Genomic DNA, 24,445 nt, shown 5'->3' on the forward strand with positions numbered 1-24,445 from the left:
CTATATTCAGTAATTTTCAAAAACAGTTCAAAGGTGTTACTTTGATTTTTCAGTTATACATTTCTTAGTTTACAGAAATAATGTAATATATAAGTTATCCTATGAATTTAATGAATTATAAAGGCCCTGGAAATGTGCCCCCTGGGAATGAAAAAACTCTGATGTAAAAACTTTGATCCTGCCCTACATTGATTCCAATCTAGTTTGAGGGGTCAAGTCTTAGCATTCATGCAAGTCTTACCAGTCATCAGTCAGGTTTTGGGGACATAATGAGTAACAACACTGCCTGGAAAAACTTACATCAGTAAATAATTGAGATGGTCTATAATTTAAATGTTGTAGGAGTTGTTTGAAGAGGTGAGCAGTAAAGGGAAAATTAATATGGACAATATGATGAGCCATGTGGGGAGGTTCCCTTTCAAATCTCCAGTTCTTTAGGGCAGAAGTATTTCTCTCCATATCTGTAGTCCATTTTCAGCTTTTCAAGTGTACACATCCATGATTACTTATAGCAGTTCTCTGTAATAAAACTCTTCTTCAAGATTTTCTAGGCAAGGAAATAGTTCGATTTTATCCAATTTATTAGTTTTTATTTTGTTTACTGATATTAAAGAAGAGATCCAGAGTTGGTTCCCCACCCCCCACCCCAGGATTTTCATGAAAACCTAAAGAAATTAACAATTAAGAAAATAACAGGGAGAACCTGGGTGGCTCAGTCCGTTGAGCATCTGACTTCAGCCCAGGTCATGATCTTGTGGTTTGTGAGTTGGAGCCATGCGTTGGGCTCTGTGCTGACAGCTCAGAGCCTGGAGCCTGCTTTGGATTGTGTGTCTCCCTCTGTCTCTGCCCCTGTCCCACTCGCACCCTGTCCCTCTTTCTCTGTCTATCTCAAAAATGAATAAACATTAAAAAAAAAAAGAAAGAAAATCACAGAACTGGAAGAGATATAATTGCCAAGGTGTTCAGAACTTTATAAATACTTTGGTATAAAATATGTCAAAAACAATTTTAAGTTCAAAAGGATTGAGGGCTGATATTATTAAATCATTTGTTCTGTAATTCAAATGAAATCAAACCTCTGCCCTAGGACTCTTAATTATAAATGACACAGTAACCCTGGAAAGACCTTTGATTTGGGGGTGGTGTTCAACCAGGAAGAATATTAGATTCTGTAAGTATGCTACTTCTCTTAGCCAGTGCACAGAGATCCTTATTCCTGGTTATGTGTTATGACCTTTATAGGTACTGTGTGTGAGGGCTCAATTAGTTAGCCATTTGGACCAATGAGGATGACTTTTTCAAATTTTGCCAAATAAAACATTTCATCTAGATGGAGATTGGAAGTTTCCTAAGTCTTCAGGTGATACGGAAGCACTAAATCTGACAGCTCCAGAACAGAAACAAACACCCTATAAATCACTTAAATAACACCTTGTTAGATTGCTATTACTATTGAATTCCTTGCACTGGAAATTCCCAAGTTATGGAGTATCAGTAGCCAGCTTTCATTTTATTTAGCCTACAATAACTTTCATGTCTTCAAATATGAATGAATTTTAAATAAAACTTACATTCAGGTATATGTTATGTAAATGACTTTGTAAGGTTACAAGCTTATAGGGGAAAAATGCTATTTTCATTTCTGTGCTCAGTGCTTGTCCTTGTAAGTTCTTCAAGAGTAGGCTGAATGATATTTGAGGGCTTGTTTCTTGTGAGTATTCTCTCAAAATGTGTCCCTTGGTAGATTAAGTGTCAAATCAATCTCTAGCTTCTCGAGTGCAATATGGATATTGTATTCCTTTCTGCTATACAAGCTGTGAGCCGTTATGTCCTTAATGTGCCCTTAACTGTGTCAAATAGTTTATAATTTCTAGGTTATACTTCCTATATGAAAACTCATTCCTATGTTTTAAATAGCTTTACGTGTTCTTTCCCCACCCAGGGATAGAGGTGGTAAATCTTTTTTTTTTTTTTTTTGAGGTGGTAAATCTTAATGTGGTTGTGTTTGAATCTGTTGATATTCTTTCTTTAGAGATGATCTTTGCCTTAGTCACATCATAAAAAACTTTATAGTCATCTCTTAGAGATTTTTTTTCCCAGACAATCCTCTTTTATCTTTGAATGATACAATTGGCTGATTTTGACGATTTAATCTGAAAATATTGATAAAATAGTTAAAGTCATTTAAAATCATCCTACTCAGTTTGGAAATATGTAATGAAGTAAATGAAACTATATGCATCAATCACCTTCCTCAGTGATAATTACGATCAATTTAATGCATGTCATTCTTTAATTTTTCCTAAACTAACATTATTTAAGTTAGTATGATATTCATATTTATCATACAACATATTTATATGCAACTTAGCCTTATATATGGCCATCTGTATCTCTCTGTATATAGTGTGTGTATGTATACACACATGTATACACAATCTTAAATGAAACTGTGGTATACATATCTGTTGGCAAATTATTTTCAAGTACATAGTGAATATCTGTATAGTTCAATATACATACATTTTTTCCTTACTTTTTAAAAATAATTGCTTTGCATTCCATTGTATGTATACTATGTATTATTCCACCAACCAACCCTCTTTTGACATATTCTTGTTTCTATATTTTCTGTTCAACATATACTTGTATATATATTTTTAAGCCCAAATGCTATTATATCTTTAGGATATATACTTAGAAGTGAATTGCTAGATTTAGGATATATATATTTTAACTTTAATAAGTAGTGATTGATGGTTGTGAATATTTTTTAGAGGAAATATTAAACTATGCTATTTCTGATTATTTTTACAATTCATATAGAAAATCATTTCTTTGGGATGCCTGGGTGGCTCAGTTGGTTAAGCATTTGACTCTTGATTTCCACTCACATCACGATCTCATGGTTTGTGAGATTGAGTCCCATGTCAGGCTCTGCACTTGAGATTCTCTCCCACTCTGTCTGCCCCTTCCCCACCCTGTGCACATGCACCTGTCTGCTCTCTCTCTCTCTGTCTCTCAAAATCAATAAATAAACTTAAAAAAAAAGAAAATCATTTATTTCAAAACCATTACTTACCCAAAATCGTTAAGGGGTTATTGCTACATAAGTAGCCCCATACATGATTTATGTATATGGCAGTAATGCTTAAAATATATAACTATAGACATATTTGTGTGAAAAAGTCTTGATCATGTCTCCTCTAAGTTAAATTCAGTCGGCAAGAAAAAGATAGACCTTTGTGATTGGACAGACACAGACTTTAAGTGAGGTAGTAACTGAATGTTTTAGGTATGTGGCTATAAAATCTTTGGACAGGAAGAACTCTAGTATTATGTTAGCAGGACTTCACCAATCTACTAAGGCCACTATCTCATTTTTTTATAGCTGTTCCTGCAAATGAACTCAACAATCAACAACATTTTGCTTCTATTTTTTCATTTACAATGAATGGTGGAAACATTTATTTATGAATTTAAATCACAAAGTGAATTTCTCTCCTTGAGGCAAAGCTCTGTGTAGCCTCCACCATGCAAATGCATTGTTCACTCTTTCCCATCACATAGAATTGCATTCTGTGACTTCCTGGAATGCCATGGAAATTGGTTATGTTCTATTAAAGAAAGAAAGCCCACACAGTTCTTTATAACACTTGTTATGGTACCGGTGGAGATTTCCTGGCTAAAATTTTATGACAGACTGTTAATAAAAAAGTCTGTCCAGGTTCACACCCTCCCTTTATCTTAAGAATTTTCTTATCCCAGAAGAATGTCAATATGTTTCAGGGTCAGATAGCAGAAATCCAACCAGAATTGTTTTTATATTATAATGTAAAATATTAATAATATAATATATTGATATATGTGTATGTATGTAGGCACATAAGAATGCAGGTTTGTGTATTACATATTATCTATCTTCATATAGTATATTTGTGTTTCATTCTTTCACAAATGGAAAATACATTTGTAAATAATTTGTGAAAAGTAATGATAGAGTACTTGGATGAAAGATAAAGCCAAAAAAAAAAAAAATTAATACAAGAGAAAGAAAAGAGGCAATCTGAGCCAGGGAAGGGACTTATGTGTATTTCTACTAGATAGTAGAAAAGGCAAGGATTTGTTTATATGGACAGTTTTTTAGAATTTTTTTTTTTAAGTTTATTTTGAGAGAGAGAGAGAGAGTGAGTGGAGGAGAGGGGCAAAAAGAGAGAGAGAGATCTGTGAATGCCAAGAGGGCCCTGCACTGTCAGTGTAGAGCCTGATGCAGGGCTTGGACTCACAAACCGTGAGATCATACCTGAGTTGAAATTAAGAGTAGGACGCTTAACCAACTGAGCCACCCAGGCACCCCTATAGTTTCTTAATGGCATCTAAATGTCATGTGCATTTCACTTCCTTTTCTATAGCTCTTCACTAACCTATTTATTACATGAGGTTATCCTAAAACATTTTGTTGAAAACATAAATGTTTACTTAATGTGCTGCTGTGATGACTTTGCCAGACTTTCCACCAGAGTGAGATTTTTTTTGTTTTTTTTTTCAGCGTCTGCCTTTGAAGAAGATTCCATGCAAAGCCTCTGCACCCTCAGGCTCCTTTTTTGCCAGAGACAACACAGCAAATTTCTTATCCTGGTGCCGAGATTTAGGGGTAGATGAAACCTGTCTGTTTGAATCTGAAGGTTTGGGTATGTATTTCCTTCAGAATTTTAGCTGATAAGATTATTATGTATCTTTGTCATAACTATCAAAGACTTTGTATAGCTATCAAAACTTGTTTGTGTGGTCATTTCACAGGTTAATTGAAAAACTTCATGTAAACTTGCAGTTTTGCTGTAAACTTGAATCTTTGAAGGTAGAAAAATATGCATGCCCTTTTACTGTTTGTCACTTTATGCATGAAAAGATAGGAATATGAACAGTGCCATTCTTTCCAAGCTAAAATCATGTATATACAATGCAAAATTCAGGTATTTGGAAAACGTAGGCTTCAATTTTACCACCAGGCTCTAACCTGGACTAGAACAGTAGCTCTATATGTCTGCTACAGCCATAAAGGCACCATGTCTTTTCACCTCTACAAAAGGATGAAACACCATTTCCTGTAAACTCTATCTTTGTTGAAATGGAAGTTTATTTATGTATCTATTTTTAGTGAGTTAAAAATCAGGTAAGCAAGCAGGAGCTTGGGATAATTGAAGATGATGAAATAAAAGATACTTTAGTGTCTAAACCTACCCAGATAATTATGGGGTTTTTGACTTGTTTTACTTTATAATTGAATTTTGGCAAATCCACTTCCAGACCATAGAGCAAGCTTTTGTATTTCCTTGGGAGGAAACATACATTGAATGGTTCAGTGTTTTGACATCACTTGATTGGCTGCTGTTAAATGTTGAACCCTCCTGTGTCAGCTCTGCCCAGTATAGCTCTCGCATGTAAAGTATCGGAATTAAAGTCCCATTATAATGAAATAGAACTGAGTGAAGAATGGAGACATCTGTGGGGGAAGGATGGGAGCTTTGGTTCTTTTGCCTGAGGCTTTAAAAATCAATTCACAAAATCACATAATACCAAATATTAGCATCAAAGTAAGCAGAGCATCCTTTAGAGAGAACAGGTATACAAATTGCCTTCCAAACGGTGAGAATAAACTTTTGCCCCGAAGCCTCACAAAACATTTCCCTGCTGAACCCAGGAAAATTGATGGTTAACAGCTAAAATCTTACCCATTTTATATGCTTATGGAAATTTGTGTTTGTACTAAGAGGAGGGAAGGTGATGTGGAAAAGATTGCCATCAAATTTCTGAGAATTCTCTCAGCAGAGAGGAAAATTATATGAATTTAGATTAGGAGAATATTTTATACTATACCTGAAAGAAAAAATAAACTGGAAGAATTGCACAGTAGCCTACCATACACAATCATGTGCTTCTTGAATGATCGTTATATAAATGGGCTTTGACTACTGTTTCCACACATTAAAGTAAACCAACCTTGGTAGATGTGTGTACGTATATCGCTCTTCTTCAGTCTTCTGCTAATTTTACAAATAGATTTTAACTTTCATGTTTATGGGAAACTATACGAGTGAGGAATTATAGGAGGGGATCGTGGTGGAATTGTTCACACACACACACAAAAATGTTTGAAAGAGCAAGTGAATGAACGATAAGTTAAAAAATTCAGATCTTAGTCACAAGGAGTATACTCTTCCTATGTGGACAAACAACATCACGATTTAAAATTCTGCAGTGCCCCTGCGTTATGAAAGGAACTACCACGTGGGGAAACTCCTCTATTACTTGAGCATTTGTTTGTTGTACTGGTTTTCATTTAAGAAACATCTTTTTCAGTGACTACCCTAGGATGAGGAGGAGCTCGGAATGGGAGTGTGATGTTGTCTCAGTTTTCTCACTGCCTCTGAGTTCCTTTTGTTAATTGAAGTAATAAAACTTTTGGTTGGAAGCCAAGAAGCTTGGATGGCTTTTTAAAACCCCATTCAGATAATAAGTAATACATTTTATCTTGAAACAATAAAGCCTAAAGCAACTGTATAATAAAGGTTCTGGTATATAAATACATACTCTGCAGCATATAAAATTATGTCAAGTTGAATTTTGTGATGACTTAGTTCTTCACTCTGCTTGAAAAAGAAAAAAAAACGCTGACTTTATAAAAAGAAAATCCAAGATAATTTATGCATAATAGCTACTGAGTATTTTATTAAAACCTCTTTCATTTTGAATATCTTCTATATTATAACTTGCAATTAAAATGTATTTATGTATCTAAGAAAGTTTAATGACACCAAGTTTTCGAGTAATTTTTAAGCCCCTCGGTAGCAAACTAAATCAGATAGTTGGGCTTTCTGGTTTGTTGCTCAATGAAAGACAAATTTGAAATTTCTGCTGCTCAAAATAGGACATGAGGTGAGGTATAATAGACCCTGTGGAGACAGAAGGGAGCCAATATTATAGCGTTGACTTTAGGATTATTCAGAGAAAGGAAACAGCTGTGCCCATAGATGCTAATGATAATCAAGAGAAGGACAATGAGAAATTCCATTTCCCCAAGTGGAACCCTTTCTTCTTAGATTTTTCTTATTATTCACTGTGGGTAAGGAAGCGATTGAGTCACTGCCGATGGCCTTGGACTCCGGATTGCAGAATTGACTTTCTTGCAACAATAACGCTGTGTACTCTGCTTGATGTCTTTTCACACTTCACTTTTGAAAGAGAATTTAGGGCAAGCGTTTTTCTTTTTTCCTACCTCAAGATTTCATTTCAGTGACACACAAGATGAAGTGCATCCTTTGTGTCCTGGTGTTTTGAACAGCAAATAAATGAAAAGATGCCCTGATGAAGGGGAAAAATCTGTTTGAATGAATGATAAAGTAGATCACTGTCCTGAGTGTGTATCAAGAGGCTTCTGTCTTTAGCTGTTCAAAGGTCTTTGCCTGCATAAAGCATTCTTATCTTTGTGGCAACTGATATGCTACCCTCTGTTGCAGTGTTTCTTTGTACAGTTATTTGCAAGGGGATCTAGATTCCCAACTCACTCAATCTGTTCTCTTTCCACAACAGCTAATGACAAGAAATCTCAGTGGTGGGGAAGGTATGCCAGGGATGAACTGGGGTGTATGGATAGCAGCTGACTCCATATGCTTCTCTCATGCTTCTTGTCTTTTTGATTCTTGGCAGATAGCTTTTTATGCCACCCGATATAATCACATACAGGGTATAACCTGCAGTTTATCTTCTATGAAATTCTTGATAATTATTCCTCTGTGAAATGTCAACTCTCAGATCATAAATTCACTCTATCCTAAATAGTGTTTCAGAAATGAGGCAATAGAAAAACGGACAAAAGTCATGAACAGCCTCGTCATAGAAGACATAAAAAAATCTAATAAAGATACAAAACCTTAGCAATAAGGTAAATGCAAATAAATCTATGGAAAGTTAGCAAAATAGAAGAAAATTATATATTTAGGTTGAGTATGTGGGAAAATAGGATCTTCTATACATTGCTGAAGAAAATTGGAAATAGGCATGCCTTCTTTAGAGGGCAATTTGGCCTTATGTATTAAAGACCTCACAAGTATTTATTTATTTATTTGTTTTCAGCAAATTGTTCTACTTCTAAAAGTTTATCCAAAGGAAATAAGTAGAAGTAGGCACCAGAATGCCCACCGAAATGCTTTTTTTTTAATAATAGTAAAACAAAGGGAAATGAACTGACTCTATGACATTTAGTGATATCTTAAACAAACTAGAGACATCTGTAGATACGAACCAAAAATATTGCTGAGACTATTTAAGGATATAGAAAGCCTACAATCTGCTATGAACATGAGGTCACACATATATAGTAAATGACCATTAAAGTATTTTCAGAATTTGAAAGAAAGACAAACAGAAATCAGGTTATAAACGATATTATTTTCTTCTTATTGTCTGTTAACAAACATCAGTCAATAGAGGTGGCATGCCATCTGAAGTATGAGCAATTAATGTTATTTATATTAAGATATCATTGGAAACAATTTGCATAGAGAATTATTTGTTGGCCTAGAATTGTACACACTGAGAATTGTAAGGGCTATTTCCCATTGTCGAAGTTAAAGTGACATTTCAAGTGTTTGGCGAATTTTATACTGCTCTAAGAATAGATCACGTGGATCTTTGTGTGCTCTGCGGGGCAGGCTTTACCCTTACAGGTCTGCATATAATGCTCAGCTACAACCCCCACTGTTCAAACCACGCTGACATATAGGTCAGTGGCTAGAGGAGATTTGTTTTTTTTTTTTTTTTTTTTTCATGTCTCACAATTGGTTTCATTGGATTCTTTAAAAATATTTAGGATTGTGCTTTAGATTCAAAAGATGAACATGAATGCTTCCTTAAATTTAATAGTATGTAGTTTATCATTCTAAAGACTAAATACTCCCACCAATAATTATTTTAAAAGAAATGAACTTTTCTTTTAATGGTGGAGTAAAGAAAAAATGTTTAGAAGATTCTAGGTGTGAAAGCATTTCGGTTTTCAGTCTATAGAAGTTAATAGAATGTATTAATATTCTCCCTAATAATAAATATAATAATTTTCAAAGGTTAAATATTTTAACAACCTTTTGTAACCCAGTGCTGGATATTTTGATATGGTTCATTTTTTATCATTTAAATTAAGACCAAAAATCTATGATATACTCTCAGTCTTAAAAAGTTTTAAGTTATGAATTCCCAATATTGATGCTCTTATATGAATTTCTCTAAGATATTTTAAGTAAGAAATTTTTTCATTCATTAGCAATGTTCTTGTATAGGGGATTTATTATTTGTAATTTATTTTACTATACTAATTTAGAAATTTTCAAGTGTAATTATTTTTCCCAGAGCCTTATTTACGTTGCTCAATATGTATACATTCCAGGGAGCTGTGAGATGGGGGGGGGGGGGGGGAGGGGGTGGGGAATACTTTAAAAATGCATAATGTTGTGTTTGCAGTAATTGTGTCTATATCATTATGTCATTGGATGATTATAGGATTTGGAAGCCAGTGACTATCCTTCATCTATTTCTCAGAGAAAGAATCTACTCAGCAAGAAAAGGGTTTGCTATCTGTTGTGCTAGCATGCAAATGTGTGTGATTTGTTCTTTATTTTTATTTTCTGTGTTTGTGTTGGCTGTGTGGCGTTGTCTTCTGTGGATGCATGACCCCAGTGAGTAGTTTTACAAAATCCTTTCTTTTACTGAACCTTGGTCAAGCACTGTTCTATTCACAGTATTGGTTTGATGTTGCTGCAGAAAACTAAAAAGGATTACGTGTGGACTTATAAATATTGTTCTCCATTTTATAGTTTAAAGTCACTTGTTAACATCAGAAAAGGAATCTATGCCTACCTTCCAGTGTTTGATAAATCATCTCTTGTTATTATCTTGTTATTATGGACTCTAGGAACATTTCTATGGAAAAAAGTTATATTAGTTTTATTAGTATAAAATATCCTTTTGTTAGGATGACAGTTTCAAGACATCCATTCAGCATTTGGGTTATTTATATTCAGTTTCTTTCCCAGAGACAATTATTTTAGACTTTTGTTTTTTTAATTTTAATTTATTAGCATCTCAGTTCACATTTTTATTTTTGAACTCAGAAATTCTTTCCAAATTTAGCTATTTGCCGTATGCCAGGGCAAAGGTATGAGAAAAGAGTACAGAATCTGATTGAGAACTAAATGTCTCCCTAGAATGATAATTACATCAAGACTCAGCAAAGTCAAGGTTAAATTAGGGAAATGAACAGCTTTCTAGCTTTTCCAGGATCAAATTTTTGCTGTACAATATTCATTACTAATAACTATATGCTCAATAATGGTAGCTAGGCAGTGCACGTCTTACCATATCTACTTCTCCAACAACCTTCATTTTATAAATGAGATCCTGGGGCCCAGAGAATTAAATAACTTGCCCAATGTACATACCTTCTCAATGGCCCAGGTGGAATTTGAATTCAGCTCCATTTACCTCCAAAGATCATGCCCCTGTGTTATAGAAAGTTATGCTCTGAGTTAATTTTAGAAGTTCATATGATTATTTAAAGAGGAAAAATAAAGTGTAACTACAAACCAAATTGCCTCTAATTGCTATTCTGAGTGTTAGTGACTAAAGCCATTAATTTCACATGAAGTCCAGTACTAAAGAAAGGAAGGACATCACTTGGTGCAGGACATTTCTTGACTCAGTGGCAAAGGCACTTAACTACATTTCATTCTATACATATTCCATAACTGATGAGATTATGAATGGAATATTCTTGTTTCTGTGAATTATGTGGATGTCATGGCCTTTCTAAATGTGAATAATGATTCTGAGAAATCTGGGTACACGCACACCCAGCGTTTATGAGTTGGTGAGATTCTTTGCTTTTTCTTTAGCTTTCCTGAGATCAGTTTCAAGGCACCTAAATTGCTGTACTATCCCTAATTGCCCCCTACCTTTAAGCTGAAAGGTTTCTGCATGGGTCTTACCAGGAGTGACATGATACAGGGAGCAGTTTGTGACGAGCCCTTAAATTTCTAGAATTTCTAGAAAAACATTTTTAGTACTTTATTAATCCTGGCAGGAGAGAAATGCCCATAGTACCCATTAAGGGCTAATTCAATGCATGAATTACTTTCCCTCCATCCATCATCATCATCACTGCTATCTGAAACATTTGTAGAGCATATTATATATAGCAAAGCACATTGGAATCTTTTTAACAAAATAGAGGAATTATAACTGATGTTTAATGTTTATTTTTGAGAGAGAGAGAGATAGACAGAGTGAGCAGGGGAAGGGCAGAGAAAGAGGGAGACACAGAATCTGAAGCAGGCTCCAGGCTCTCAGCACAGAGCCTGATGTGGGGCTGGAACTCATGAACTGTGAGATCATGACCTGAGCTGAAGTCAGATGCTCAACCTACTGAGCCATCTAGGAACCCCTGACTGATGTTTATTATAATAATCACAGCATTGGCTAATACAGTGCCTTTCCAACCTTAAAGTGCTTACTCATCCCCCGGAGAACTTGTTTAATTGTAGATTCTGATCAGTAAGTTTGGGGTGGGGCCCAATAATTTGTAGTTTTATTCAGCTCCCAGCTGATGCCAATGCTTCTGGTTTGTGGACCCCAATCAAGTAGCAAGGGAGTCACATTTATTGAGTACTTGCTATATGTACCAAGTGCCCTTCACCTCATCAGGAAGAACAAGTAGAAGGCAAAATGCCTGTTTGAGAGATGAAAAAATTATGCAGCCTGGGCTAGAACTTCATCCTTCTGACTTCTAGTTAACTGTATTTCCTGTTATACCACTTTTCTGAGTATTAGAGCCTTCCCTATTCTGGGAAGGTGGACAGCTATTAATTTATGATATTTTCATGACTAAACAATATTCAGTCAAAAACATAATTGTATTTCAAATTTCCTTCCTAAATATAAATCTAAAAACCGGTTTCCCTCAAAGCCAATGTGTAAATATTGTAGTCTCTAATGTACAGACACCAAATAGACAACACAATTTTTCATGCTTTCGTTTCTTTGCCCATGTGTTGAAACTTAATACATTTAGCTAAACTATACATTTATGGTTGAATGCATTTTATACTTGCAGATTCTGTGACATTGAAACTCTACCCTTTGCTTTAGTGGAAGGCCTCATTTCTATTCCTGGAGGTAGCAGCACTCCATTTGACATTTGATGCCCATGAGATTTTTATAGAATCTAGGTTATAAGACTGAGTCTCTTGCCACATATTTTTGAATAGGGATCTGTGTTACTTTCCCCAGAGGTGTTCTGCATTCTGCTTTTCTTTGAGATGGTTTTGATTATTAAAAGAAAAACCTCAATGATAAAACCTTTGGCATAATAATGACCATTGACCAGAGAGCTTTTGATTTGTTTTAAAAAGAATTTTTTAGAGGACAGAAAAAAGTAGTGATCCCCTCTTCTAACTTAAAGGAAAAGACCATGTAAATGTTTTGATGACAGACTGAAAAAAAATGTTTTCTACTCTAAACTTCAGCATAAGTAGAAGTTTTCTTGGTTTTTTTGAAAAGATGAATCAGTAAAGTGATTTAACATAAATATACTTAGGACTCAATACAAAGTCTTTAGTTCAAATACAATATACTAAAAGCGATATTTTTAATCATTGTGACAAAGACATGCCTTCAGTAATACATAATCAACTTAGGTAATTTACTAAACATGGACTCATCTAAATTATTTCATTCACAGATACAGGAAAATTAATGTAAGGTGTTTGCTGTTTCACAAAATCACGTATTTTAATACAATTGTTACTTAAGCTCTGTATTGAGCACAAACTTGTAATAGGTATAGGATATCTGTTTTAAATTTCTTTATATGCTGACCAAATTGACCTACTTAACCTGGCATTTGATTTAGATTGGTTAATTTTTAATTATTTCTGATATAAAATAAATGATAAAATATTCAAAATACACTCATTATAATGGGACCACTTTAAATTATACACATTTTACCACTAGTAATTTTTTATTCCAAAGTTTTTTTTTTAATGTTTATTTATTTTTGAGAGAGAGAGAGAGACGGAGTGTGAGTGGGAGAGGGCAGAGAGAGAGAGGGAGACACGGAATCTGAAGCAGCTCCAGGCTCTGAGCTGTCAGCATAGAGCCTGATGCGGGGTTCGAACCCACGAGCCATGTGATCATGATGTGAGCTGAAGTCCAACGCTTAACCAACTGAGCCACCCAGGCACCCCTATCCCAGAGTTTTTACAGTGCTTAGTGTAGTGACTAATATCTGACTGGTGCACACACAAAAACATGTTTTTAGGGGAAAAAATAAGTGAATTATTGTTGGCTAAGCTAAATGAAGTTAATCTTTAAACAAAGAATTTATAACAAAGATTTAAAAAATAATAAAACTAACCTTGGGAAAATCTTTCCTATGTGCCAAACACTGTGGTAAGAATAACAATAAATATTATTTGGCTTAACCCTCACAAAAATATTGCAAGGTGTAAACTGTTGTGTTTCCCAAAATGAGATTTTACAGAATAACTGCCCAAGAGAATACAGCCAGTAAGCATGAACACTCACATTCAGATCTTTGTGATTTGAATCTCTTTCTATTAACTTAGTTTAGAACTTGTTTCAGTGCAAAAACCAAATAAAGTCACCTCTTTGGAAAATTTAGATACTATTTAAAGACTCTTGAATTTAATTTTATAGCAATAGGGGAAGAATATTTGCTTTTACAATTAAACAAACATTGCCATAATTTGCATTTTCTCAAGACACCAGGTAAAGTTTTAGTCTTTATTTAGTTCACTGTCAAAACCACTATCATCGCCAGATGATTGTCATCATCCTTGAGTTTTGAGATATATTATTTATTGAGTCATTACTGTTTTGTGTTAAATTTTGCACCTGTACAGCTTCATCTCATTCATTGCTTATTAGTCATCAGATACTGTTTTTTTTGGGGGGGGGGCGGTTGGCCATTATGAGCCAGTTATAATATGCCAATTAAAAAAGCCATTAATATGTGAGACAATAGCACAAGTGTGGTTTTGAAGCAATGTTTTCCTTTATAAAATATATTTCCAAGAAAACTGGGCAGTAAAATATTATCATTCTACTAGTTTTTCCTAAGAAATGATGCTGAAGAAGAGGTTCATTTGTCTTAAATTGTATAGGCTGAATCTGTTAAGGATACGAAGAATCATGCAGTTACTTTTTAGTTTTCCAAAATTAATTTTCTGATGAGTCCATGGTAGATTCAACATCTGAGTTTGGGCATGCTAAACCTGTTTTAAATTGATTAGCTCAGTTGAGGAAGCAAAGAAGTACACAACAGTAATCTGTCTTTCCTTTAAATTTTTTTTTTTATTGTTTATTTTTGAGAGAGAGAGAGACAGAGAGAGAGAGTGGGAGGGGCAGAGAGAAAGGGAGACACAGAATCTGAAGCAGGCTCCAGGGTCCGAGCTGTCAGCACAGAGCCCAATGTGGGGCTTGAACTCACCAAGTGTGAGATCATGACCTGAGCCAAAGTCGGACGCTTAACCGACTGAGCCAGCCAGGTGCCCTTGAAAAGTGTCTTATATATCACACTGTTTTTCCTTTACTAGCACATGATTGTTCTTTTCAGGATGAATTTTATTTTCCATAAAGTGTATCTATCCCAGTGCTTACATAGTCCTCAAAATATGTATAATGAGTTGGTTAAGGAATCAGTATAGTTGGGTCTGGTATTACTTTTTATATCTGGGTGTTGACTGCACATTGACACAATTTTGTCAGTTCACTAGTAATTTATATATTTTGACACCATTTCCATTAAGAAACGCATGAGATTTTATCCACATCTCCTGGTGCAGTAGCCATTTGCTTCACACAGCTTTCACCGAAGATGAGGGTATTAACAGAGCCTTGAAAATCTTCCTCTCCTCAGTTTTTGTATATTCCTTTTTCCACTCAAAACTCCTGTTTATTATTTTGTTCTATGGACAGCGTATTTTTTTAAAGACTGAATCAGAAAGAATTGATTATCTAGACAGGAAGATTGATTTATTTGTTAGATTCTGCTTTCCAATGTTTGTTATTGTTCTCTTTTTGAAATTGATGCCTATGTGATATTACAGTCCATATGTTATATTGCACTGAAGTCGATTTAATATGTCAAAAGTTGTGATGTTTGTATCATTCCTGCCAGGGTCAACCAGTAGTGCATTTGAAATTGGAACTAGTAAATATCCTTATTTTAAGATCTTTTAATTAGAAATAATTTTAGGTTTCTTGATTAGGGGAATTCACTGATGGTCAGCTAAAACTTTTATATGACCAAGAATTGTAATAGTCTATAATTGAGATTTTTCCATAATTCTGTCTTAAGGAGCATTGTTGGTGGGAATAGAATTTAATTTAAAAGCTTTAAAGGTGACATTTTATGTCAAGATGACAAAATTGTGTCCGTCTAAAGCCAAGTGAAATTATATACGTTTACAATCCAAGTAAATGTTTGTTTTATACTCATCACAAACAAATTCCACTCTGGCATCAGTGAACCAAATGTTGCCCCTACCATAATCTGTGGAGAGAAACAATTAGATATTTAAATTAAAGGAATAGAATAATGCTGGGAAATGGAATTATAAAATTCTGTGTTTAAGAATTAAAGCAAGATTACTTTCTAAAAATAGATCAATAAGCTATCAATAAGCCAGTATGTTCTTTTATCAGGATATTGTCTATGTAAAGACCATTCTCAAGTCAATATATTTTTTTCAGTATCTGTTGACTTTATTAGGTGATATATATAATAATATTTTTAAAATTCTCTCATCTTTGTTTAAAAGAAAGCAATACAAGCAGGAAATACTCTTTTGGTAGACTCAACAAATGCAAGCGTGATTGGACAGCATTACTGAATGTGTCCAAAGCAATTAGTAAGCAAATTTTATTAAAACATGAGATTATATTAGAATTTGATCCAAACAAAGAACAGTCTTCTAATTTTCTCATTTTATGGGCAAAGCTGGCTGATAGTATATATACACATATATATGTATATATATGTATACATATATATATATATATATATATATATATATATATATACATGTATGTATTTGCAAATCCATTCATTTTAAAGTATATTATTCTAAAGTACCATTTAACCAGACTTGATCAGGAAGGGACATCAAATTTCAGAATCTCACTTGATGTTATTGCTTGGCAGATAACAAAGGATATTTTTTCTTATATAATTTTTCTCCTTATTCATTGCATTATTTCTGCCCAAATCACTGGTGAACATAGACTCAGGATTTTGCAAAGTCTAGTCTTTGCTCCACTGTCTTCTGTGTACTGTGTATTTTAGGAAAAAAAAATTTAAATCATTTTTGTAACATTTATTTATTTCTTTTTTAATTATTTAAAATGTTTATATTTGAGAGAGAGAGAGAGAGAGAGAGAGCGAGCAAGAAGGGGAGAGGCAGAGAGAAAGGGAGACACAGAATCTGAAGCAGGATCCAGGCTCTGAGCTGTCAGCACAGAGCCCAACACAGGTCTTGAACTCATGAACCATGAGATCGTGACCTGAGCCGATGTTGGACACTTAATCGACTGAGCCACCCAGGTCCCCCTGTAAAGTTTATTTATTTATTTATTTTGAGAGAGAGAAAGAGAGAGAGAGAGAGAGAGAGAGAGAGAGAGAGAATATCCCAGGCAGGCTTTGTGCTATCAGTGAAGAGCCCAATGCAGGGCTCGATCTCATGAACCGTAAGATCATGACCTGAACTGAAATCAAGATTTGGATGCTTAACCTCCTGAGCCACTCAGTTGCCTCATGTACTATGTATTTTAAAATATCAACTATTTATATCACAATACAGCTACTTGTGTTTCCGATATTGACTTACTAATATTAACTAATAAAGCATTTTCCGGGGGAGATTTACTCAGGATGAGATTTCCTGAGACTCATGGCTTGGAGGAGGGATATTGGGCAGAGTTTTGAAAGGGCTTTAAGACTTTAGTAGAGCTAAGTGTATCGTGGGATAGGATGGTTTCTGTGAATGTCAGAATGAAGACTAGCTCATTTACTGGAAGCATGAGAGAAGAGAGGTCATTGGCAAGCCTGTTCGCTATTGAGCTGCTTTACAATCCCTTCTATTGTAAAGGTGTCCACCTCTGTCTTGTCTTTCAGTCCTCCACAAGCAACCCAGAGAAGTGTGTCTCTGTTTGCTAGAGCTTGGCCGGATTGCAGCCAGGTAGGTCAAACTGCTGCCACTATGTCAAGACATGGACCATCCTCAGCATCGAAGCGATTGAGAAGCTTGCTGGTTTTTCGTTGCTAATTTAACCTGGGTTTTGAGAAGCTACTTTTTCCAATATAATCCGTCCGAACAGCTCAAGAGCAGTTGTTCAAAATAAAGCATGCCACTAATATTCTTAGCACCATGAGCTTGTCGAAGCCACTATGTCTGATAAGCATTTACTAACAGCATATCCTCCCATCGAATACATTTTCTCTCAACTGACTGAGCCACCCGGGCACCTGTCAGCTCTTTTAGCTTCTACTTCTGAGTAGGGGGATAGTTTTTAAATTATTCTCCATATTTTGGTTAGAGACAATCCTAGAATATTATCCTTCATAAGGGGAGAGATGTTTGGAATCCTTTTCTTCTAGGAAAAAAGGAGTAATTGTAAAAGTCATAATCCTAGCTAAGTAGGCAGAGAAAGGGACTTTATTACCTCAGCTAATCTGCTTTGGTTTCACGTCTTCTCTTTTATTATCTGGCAAATGACCAAATGGAACCTCTGACAGTTCTATGAAGCCAAAGAATTAGAAATGAGGATACAAGTGGTTGAAGAAGTCTTGATTCAAAATAAAACTTAGGAATTGATTGCAAGATGTTGTTTTCATCTAGATCTGGGTATACTTTTAAGACAGAGATCAGATGAACCAATAAAGTGAGAGCTGGCTCTGGGTGAAAATTCTCAAAGAAATTTATAAAGAAAATCAAGGTAAAGAAAATACAAGGTGTGCACATCAGACTACAGCAGTGGGTAGAAAGCTTGCTGCAGTGAATAGACCTATGTTTTGTTTTGTTTTGATCCGACGGGAAACTAACCTGCAATCAGAAATAACTCCAAGTTCTGTAAAATGTGATAGCAACGTAATCTCAAACAGTTGGACATCAGCTGTGAATTTTGCTTTACCGCAATAAGTGGGTATGAGAAAGATTTTTTCTTTTTTATTAAAAAAAATTTTTTTTAATGTTTATTTGGTTTTGAGACAGAGAGAGACAAAGCATGAACGGGGGAGGGTCAGAGAGAGGGAGACACAGAATCTGAAACAGGCTCCAGGCTCTGAGCTGTCAGCACAGAGCCTGACGCAGGGCTCGAACTCACGGACCGCGAGACCATGACCTGAGCCGAAGTCGGCCGCTTGACTGACTGAGCCACCCAGGCACCCCTTTTTTATTTTTAAAGAATTCAAAGTAAATCTGACTGAGGCTCCACTCAAAGTGAAAAAGTCAATTTGAGACATTTGGAGGTTTCCCTATTCTCTCCCACTCTGTTCCCAGATACTGTGTGAAGGCCTTGGGAGAGGGTCCCCTAGGCCTCTATCTCTCTACCACTAGGGCTTAGTTTGAGCTTGTAGTGTCCAGCTGTTTCCTGGAACCCCACTCCCCTACAGCACTGTCACCTTCTTGGTTTCTATGAAGGAGTTAAGACCAAGCTATTAGTTGCTTCTAGGACTCTGCTAAACTACTCCTCCACCAGTCTTGGGGCTTCTGACCTGTAGGGCAAACAACCTTGAGTCAAAGGGCTACCAAGGACTCTACAGATGTCCTCTAAAAGGGGGGAAGTTAAATACTCAGGCAGGAGGAAAATACACCAAGTAAAATCTCAGTAAATGAGCAACTGTCCCTGAAATGGTAAAGTGAGAGAAACATGGATGGTCTAGAGTTCCTGCTTAATAGAAGGGTAGGCAGAACACTTTTTGTTCAGTTATTTATTAAAAAAAAATTTTTTTTAAGTTTATTTATTTGAGAGAGAGAGAGAGAGAGAGAGAGAGAGAGAGATACAGCACAGTGGGGGAGGGGCAGAGCGAGAGGGAGACACAGAATGTGAAGCAGGCTCCCGGCTCTGAGCTGTCAGCACAGAGCCTGACGTGGGGCCCGAACCCACGAGCTGTGAGATCATGACCTGAGCCGAAGTCAGACACCTAATTGGCGGAGCCACCCAGGCGTCCTTCAGTTGTTTATTTTAATTATACTGCTAGAATATTCTACAATGCCAGATTCCATTTTGTTGCTTTCATAATCTAAATATATGAATGAAATAAGCATCATGGTTCTGAAAGCTGTGATACGGAGGTAAAGAGAAGGAGTTGCACCATCTGCAGAATTAGCTGTGAGTTGTCATTTTCCTCTTTAATTTGTATTAGTTGCCTGTGTTTTGGGTTTGTTTTATTTTTTGTAATTACACTTTTTATGACCAGAACACTCTGATTAGGAATCCTGCTGAAGTAAACTTTCTATGACTGAGTCATCAAAGGAGAAGACATGCTTCCCAATGACAAAATCCCTTTAGAAATCTCCATGTCTGGTGTAAATTGCCCCTTGCCATAGTATATAAAACAAATTAAAATTTTAATTTTAATGAAAGAGGATCATAATGGCATGGTGAATTTCATGATGAAGGATCATGTCAAGTGTTATGGGTTTTTTTCCCCAAATCTTTCAAAATTGAGATTCTGGGTTGCTCCATTTCTTTCTTTCCTTTTTTTTTTTTTTTAAAGTACTTTATTGCCTACGATTGGCAAAGAAAAAGCTGTATATATTTAATGTATACAAGTTGATGAGTTTAGAGATAAGTATACATCTTTGAAGCCTCCCTGCAGTCTATGCCATAAATCTAACCATCACGCCCCCAAATTTTCATCCTGCCATCAGCAGCAGCAGCATCTGTGATAGAAATGGGGTGGCTAAATTTCTCACCACGCTATGACCATGTGAGCTGGTGAAAGCAGTAATTATTCACAAAATTATTCACAAAAAAATATTACTAATTTCACAAAGCAGTTATCTAAGGATTAAGATAACCTTTATGTTACAATGCTTGATTTGTAAACATTGCTATTTTATTCACCTATTTAGGTGATGTGAAGTATTGCACACCTACACTGAAAACCAGAAATGTGTTGGGGTTATTCAGGGTGTTACTTTTGTTGTGTGCAGGATAAGGTAAAACAGTCGAATGCCAACTGGATAGATTAAACATTAAAATATAAATGTATAAACAGGGCGCCTGGGTGGCTCAGTCGATTAAGCATCTGACTTCCGCACAGGTCATGACCTCCGGTTTGTGAGTTCGAGCCCCATGTCGGGCTCTGTGCTGACAGCTCAGAGCCTGGAGCCTGCTACATATTCTGTGTCTCCCTCTCTCTCTCTGCCCTTCCCTTGCTTGTGCTCTGTCTGTCTCTCTCTCTCTCTCAAAAATAAATACAAACATTAAAAAAATAAAAAAAATAAATATAAATGTATGCGCATTTTATCTGCACACATTTGAAGACCTTTTTATTTTTATTTTAATAGAAGGTCAGTTGTGTTTTACAGTCAACAACCCAATAAACCCAAATCTCATTACCTAAGCCCTAAGTTGGAGCATATTAGTTAAAGGAAAAAAAAAGGAAAATTCATCTACGTGATCTAATTTTACTCCTCAATTTTTCTGTAGACGTATTAAAACCCATGTCTACATCTTTATTTTGTGCTTCCTCCTCTCCCCACTTCTCCAGAGGATTACATAAATTATTGAGTTAAAGCAGATTTAGCCAAAACTGGCAGTTTTGCTCTTAAAAGTCAATACATGAATTTGCACACACAGTAGATGAGTTGTGACCCTAACAAAGTCTCTAGTACAATCTTGTGAGTTTGTGTGCATTTAAAAAAATCACTGATAGATGATGCTTTTTTTTACATTTGATTGTGAACACTTACATCTTAAAATTACACAGATGTTATCTTAAAAGCATCAACATCACTTCAGATATGATTCTCAGGATGCTTCTGATTCTCTGCCATGTTCTTTTGCCTGGGAACACTCAGCTAAGCCCCATTGGAGCTGGGCTTCTCTGAGTTCTGAGATGGGAGAATGAGACCACTTGTTTTTGTTCTCATGGGTAAAATTTCCTTTTATTTTCAGCTAAATAGAGCTATCATCACTGGAGAGTGAAATCCCGCTGTTAATATTTCAGAAACCAAGTCAGTTTCTGAGTGTAAAATATACATGTTTTTCTTTTGAAAAGTAAAACACTCAGCAAAAACAGGTCAATAAACACTGAAAGATCTTTTTTTTTAATTTTTTTTTTATTTTTTTATTTTTTTTTTATTTTTGGGACAGAGAGAGACAGAGCATGAACGGGGGAGGGGCAGAGAGAGAGGGAGACACAGAATCGGAAACAGGCTCCAGGCTCTGAGCCATCAGCCCAGAGCCTGACTCGGGGCTCGAACTCACGGACCGCGAGATCGTGACCTGGCTGAAGTCGGACGCTTAACCGACTGCGCCACCCAGGCGCCCCTGAAAGATCTTTTTAATGACAATGCTTTGATATTCATTGCTGAAAAATGCTCCTGTAAATTCACCCTCTTACAGACTGCAGAGTTAAGATTAGCTTTATGCTAAAAGTGAACTTTTTTTTTATATTTTGGTTTGGGGCCATAATCAATAATTAATGTCTTAGTGGAGCTTTTTATATTTTTATTTTTGAGTACTTCCTTAATTTTGAACAAAATTTATGACCATTTGAAAGAAACATACTTGGTGAATATTTTCATTAGTCTCTTATTTCAATCCGTGGCCTAATTAAATGTTGCTTAAAGTAAATATACTCTTATACAAAATTTATTAATTAATGCATCCTAATTAAAGCACTTGACTCTGACTACTAAGAACATCACATGTGTTCATGTAGGTGAAATTTCCTTCCAAATGTAAATCTATCTTTAAATTACTTCAAAACAGAATAAAAATGGGCAAAACTGCAAGAACCTATAAACTGTTAACCAGAAACTTATTCATTTATCTCTAAACTTATCTGCCCTAAAAAGGGGGAGTTTTTAAAATGTCTCCCCCTAACTCTAGTGAAATAGGCCCCGGATGTCTTTTGTTAGGAAATTCTAGTCTAGTTAATAGTTTGAATGAATTCTCTCATTCAGGGCTCAGTTTGGAAGCTAAACCATGTCATCTAGACTAATCTCAAAAATTGTGTCATATGCCAGAAAAATAAAAACACCATTCCTAGAACCTCTTCATAAAATCCGTTAACCAGAAGAGCCTTCTCCTAGCCCTTTGCATTGTTTTTTCAATGAGACAAAACCAAATTCATTGCCCTTTCATTACTCACTCTAGTCCTCTATAACTGGAGTATACAGAAGATTTTTGTGCCTTCAACCTTCTTGCTATCTTTAGTTTGACCCTTATTCAGTGGGAAAGCAACAAACTCTCTTTTCCAAAACCCTAAAATCTTATAGCCAAAAAGGAATACAAAAGAGTATAGATTTGTGAAAGCCTCACAAAGTAGAAATGTGAAGTGGTATAGAATTAATCATGGAAACCAGAACGGAGCAGCCTTTTGGAGAGTAGAAAAAAAAAGACCTATTTGGTGACTAAGTTGGCTTGCAGGTGCGGGCCCCCAGCCCCAGGGGAATGTCATGATTTACAGCCTGTTGACATCTCCAGACAGACAGGAAGCCAATGAACCGTATTTAAGTGTGCATTTTGGGACTAGCTGACTCTACCTTAGGCAGCTTGAAGTATTTAAAAGCCAATATAAGCAGAGATTTGGAGCTTAGTGTTGATTTTCTATGTTCAGTGGCAGAGCTAATTTTCAACATTCCCAGATAAAGAAAAGCCTCCAGGGCAAGGTTTTCTACATAAGACTTTGTTACCAACTTCATTCAAACTAAGTCTACTTTGTATCGGATATGGTGAAGGCTGTTGTTACTCTAGTAACATATTTTTTATTTTTCTTTGAAAAAAAGAGAGAGAGAGAGGGAGGGAGGGAGGAAAGGAAGAAAGGGAAAAGAGGAAGGGAGGAAGGAAGGAAGAAAGAGAGAAAGAGAAAGCAAGCAAGAAAGAAAGCAAGAAAGCAAGAAAGAAAGAAAAAAAGAAAGAAAAGAAAGAAAGAAAGAAAGAAAAAATTATGCAGCCTATTCCTGAAAGGTGGCCTGATTCCACCAACAATTACAAATGAAATCATATTTTCCAATTGGCTTAATTTGTACTTTGAAATATGATGCTTTTACTTATGACTGACTTTTAATTGGCTGCGAATTCTAGTGTGTTAAATTCCTCTAGCTTCACTGCCCAGTTTGTGTTATTCTCTTAAGAACATTAAAACATAACACAATTTTATGCCTTGATGGACTAAGAATTCAAAGAAATCCAGGGAGATTAAAAAGGGTGAGGTAGTAGCAAAGCTGAATTTATAACTTGCTGTGTGACACTCCAGCACTGAGATATTTTCTGCTGTTGAAACTGGTATAAAGAAAGCCTGTAATTAGTTCTTTTGTAAAGGATACAAACAATAGTAATAATATAAACAGTAGTGATAATACTACTTTACATCTTAGTATTCAGGCTGTTACATTATTTCATCTGGTGGTGTAATATATTTTTCAAAAGCTTTGCCCAAAGTACCTTAGTGCTGCAGTTTCCTAGTGGTACAACCTTTGATATGTCAATTACCAACACATTTTCAGAGGCTATGCCATGTATTAGACCCTGTACCGAGCATATAATGGATACTCCTTTAAAATTCCTTCTAACATTATTAAAACGCAGGAGTCAGAATTTCCATTTTCCATTGAACTTAAAAGGAGCCTCAGAAATAATGTACGTCAAGATGCCCAAATGTGCTGGATACATTAAAGATGGTCAGCAGTAGTTGTTTTTCCAGCATTCTCCCTCCCTCCCTGCACTGTTCCACAGGACCTCTAGGGCAGGCCATTTTCATTTCTACTTTCCTGATAGAAAACAGACTTCCAGAGGTTAAGTGACTTGCTAAATTTAAAGAATAGGTCAATGGCACAGTTAGCTCAAGTCTACCTCAGGGAAAAATGATACACAAATCTCCACGTGAGTGTTGTTGGTACTTGTCAACAGTAATGAGATGCTGGGTTGGGTTCAGTGTAATTAATGAAGTAGCAGAAAGGAAAAACAAAAGATGTATTTGGGTTGGTTTTGGACGGGGTTTTAAATCTGGAAAAACTTTTGGTAAATCATTTCTATGCACTTACTACTGACACGTTTTATTACAATGATAGGCAATCAAAGATCCAGAATAATGAAACCACATTCATATTTGGAACCCCGATCATTGTTATATGACACT

General features: G+C 35.6%; 1 protein-coding gene across 1 annotated transcript in view; it reads left to right on the top strand.

The window, feature by feature from the left end:
* GAS2 (growth arrest specific 2) overlaps positions 1 to 24,445 on the top strand; it is a 122,494-nt gene that overhangs the window by 37,884 nt on the left and 60,165 nt on the right. Inside the window, exons 3-4 of the mRNA XM_030333221.1 lie at positions 4,550 to 4,691; positions 17,246 to 17,309. Coding sequence (XP_030189081.1) covers positions 4,550 to 4,691; positions 17,246 to 17,309 — 206 coding nt within the window. The remainder of the gene's footprint in view (positions 1 to 4,549; positions 4,692 to 17,245; positions 17,310 to 24,445) is intronic.

The sequence above is a fragment of the Lynx canadensis genome, chromosome D1 (assembly GCF_007474595.2).
Source record: "Lynx canadensis isolate LIC74 chromosome D1, mLynCan4.pri.v2, whole genome shotgun sequence".
Classification (NCBI taxonomy): Eukaryota; Metazoa; Chordata; class Mammalia; order Carnivora; family Felidae; genus Lynx; species Lynx canadensis.